Below are 1,833 nucleotides of genomic sequence, written 5' to 3' on the forward strand. Positions count from 1 at the left end.
CTGGGCAGCGTCCTCCTGCAACAGCAGCGCCTCGGTGCGATTGCTGATGTGGCGCCGCGCCGACGCGACCGAGCCAAAGTCCATCAGCACGGGCACGTCCCCCTCCGACAGCAGGATGTTGGCCGGCTTGATGTCTCGGTGGGCCCACGGCGGCGAGTGCGAGTGCAGCGCGAGCACGCCCTCGCAGACCTGCGCAAAGAGGTGGAGCGCCCGCCCCTCCTCGAGCCGCTTGCCGCCCTCCATGAGCCGCACCGCCAGGTCAAGCAGCGTGCCGTCCGGGTAGAGCGGCATCAGCAGCCGGAACTCCTCCGCGCCGCTCGCCGTCGAGACGACGGCATGGTCGATCAACGGCATCAGGTTGGCGTGCTTGAAGGACTGGTGCACCTGCACCTCCCAGCGCGCGAGCTCCGACGCCTCGGGCAGCTGCGCCAGCACCTTCTTCAGCGCGTACTTCTTCTTCTCGTCGTCCTCGACGAGGTACACGAACGAGAAGCCGCCCTCGGCCAGCAGCTTGACGACGCGGAGGTTGCGCTCGTTGACCTGCATCGACTGGGTCGAGCAGGTGACGGCGCAGCAGAGCGAAGTGACCCACGCGTAGATGCCGCTGAGGACGTCCGCAACCATCGCGAGCGGGCCGTACGCCGACATATATGTGTGGATTGTCGTTTGTGCCGTGTGAGCGCAGGCAACTTCTGGAAAAGAAATAAAGCCCCCGCGGCGATCAACACCGCAACTCCTTTTCTAAATTTCACAAAAAAAAGCGAGCACAATTGCGTTACATGGGCATGGCCGGGGTTTCTGCACCGAACGATCTTACTTTCGGTCTATCGAAAGTGTTGATCTATAACATGCCTCCGGGGCTGGAAGAGGACCGCCGCAAGCGGCGTGGCGTGGAGCGGTTGAGCATCCCTCCGGGGGCCCCTCTGCGCCGGGGAGGCGTTGTTGGAGGCTAGGACGCAAGCGTCCGTCGCCCTTTTCAAACTCGGGGCCCACTCCGGTCTCCGCTGCGCTCCGACCCGAATTTGGAGGGCCTATAAAAGTTTAAGGTGTTGCGCTGCGCAAAAGGGGTCGGACACAGGGGTCAGGGCGCAGCTCATGCTAAGTCCTAAGTGCTAAGAGCTAGAAGAGGAGATAGAGAGAGGAGGAGAAGTGAGCGTCCAGGCAACTTCTGGAAAGGAAATAGTGCGTGCGCTTGAGCCGGACTTGTGAGCCGGACGGCTTTCATTTCTCTCTGCGTTGTTGAGCCAGGACTCAACATACTCGTTCTGTTGCCGTCGCAAACTGTCACTCCCCTTTCTCCCGGCCGGGGTGGGCGCGCGCGGCCGCGGGGGGCGGCTGGTGTGCGGGATGTCTGTGGGCCCGAGAGCGATATGCCATGTCCGCCTTGCGTTTGTTTCATAACATCGAAGGCTAAGCTCAAAAGAAATAAAAACCCCGCTGGAGAGCGGTTGCGCATTCCTCCGGGGGCCCCTCTGCGCCGGGGAGGCGTTGTTTGTTTTGTTGTTGGAGGCCCGAGTGGTAAAATGCAATCGAATTTGCCCGAGTGGTCAAGTGCAACTTTGGCAATTGGTAAAAGTTGCCCGAGTGGTCTGATGGGGAAAAAAACCAAAGCGGAAGGGTGGCCCCGAGAGCTACAGGTCAACATCCCCTCCGGCTACGACAATGCGAACCTGATCTGGTCCTCACGGGGTTGACCCGTCTCCTCCAGATCGAGACGGACTTCATGAACGGCCGAGCAATATTTCTTCATTACTATTATTAATTGATGCTTTCTGCACGGCTGAGCCCCCCCCCCCCCCCCATCCCCCATCCCCCGCGCCCATTCCCTGCCCT

General features: G+C 60.9%; 1 protein-coding gene across 1 annotated transcript in view; it reads right to left on the reverse strand.

The window, feature by feature from the left end:
• The window catches only part of EMIHUDRAFT_245791 (hypothetical protein), a gene marked incomplete at both ends in the record, with an annotated part of 1,534 nt that extends 910 nt beyond the window's left edge, over window positions 1–624 (reverse strand). Inside the window, one exon of the mRNA XM_005767861.1 lies at window positions 70–624. Coding sequence (XP_005767918.1) covers window positions 70–624 — 555 coding nt within the window. The remainder of the gene's footprint in view (window positions 1–69) is intronic.
• Between the last annotated feature and the right edge of the window lie 1,209 nt (window positions 625–1,833).

This window comes from Emiliania huxleyi, assembly GCF_000372725.1.
Source record: "Emiliania huxleyi CCMP1516 unplaced genomic scaffold EMIHUscaffold_477, whole genome shotgun sequence".
NCBI lineage: Eukaryota > Haptophyta > Isochrysidales > Noelaerhabdaceae > Emiliania > Emiliania huxleyi.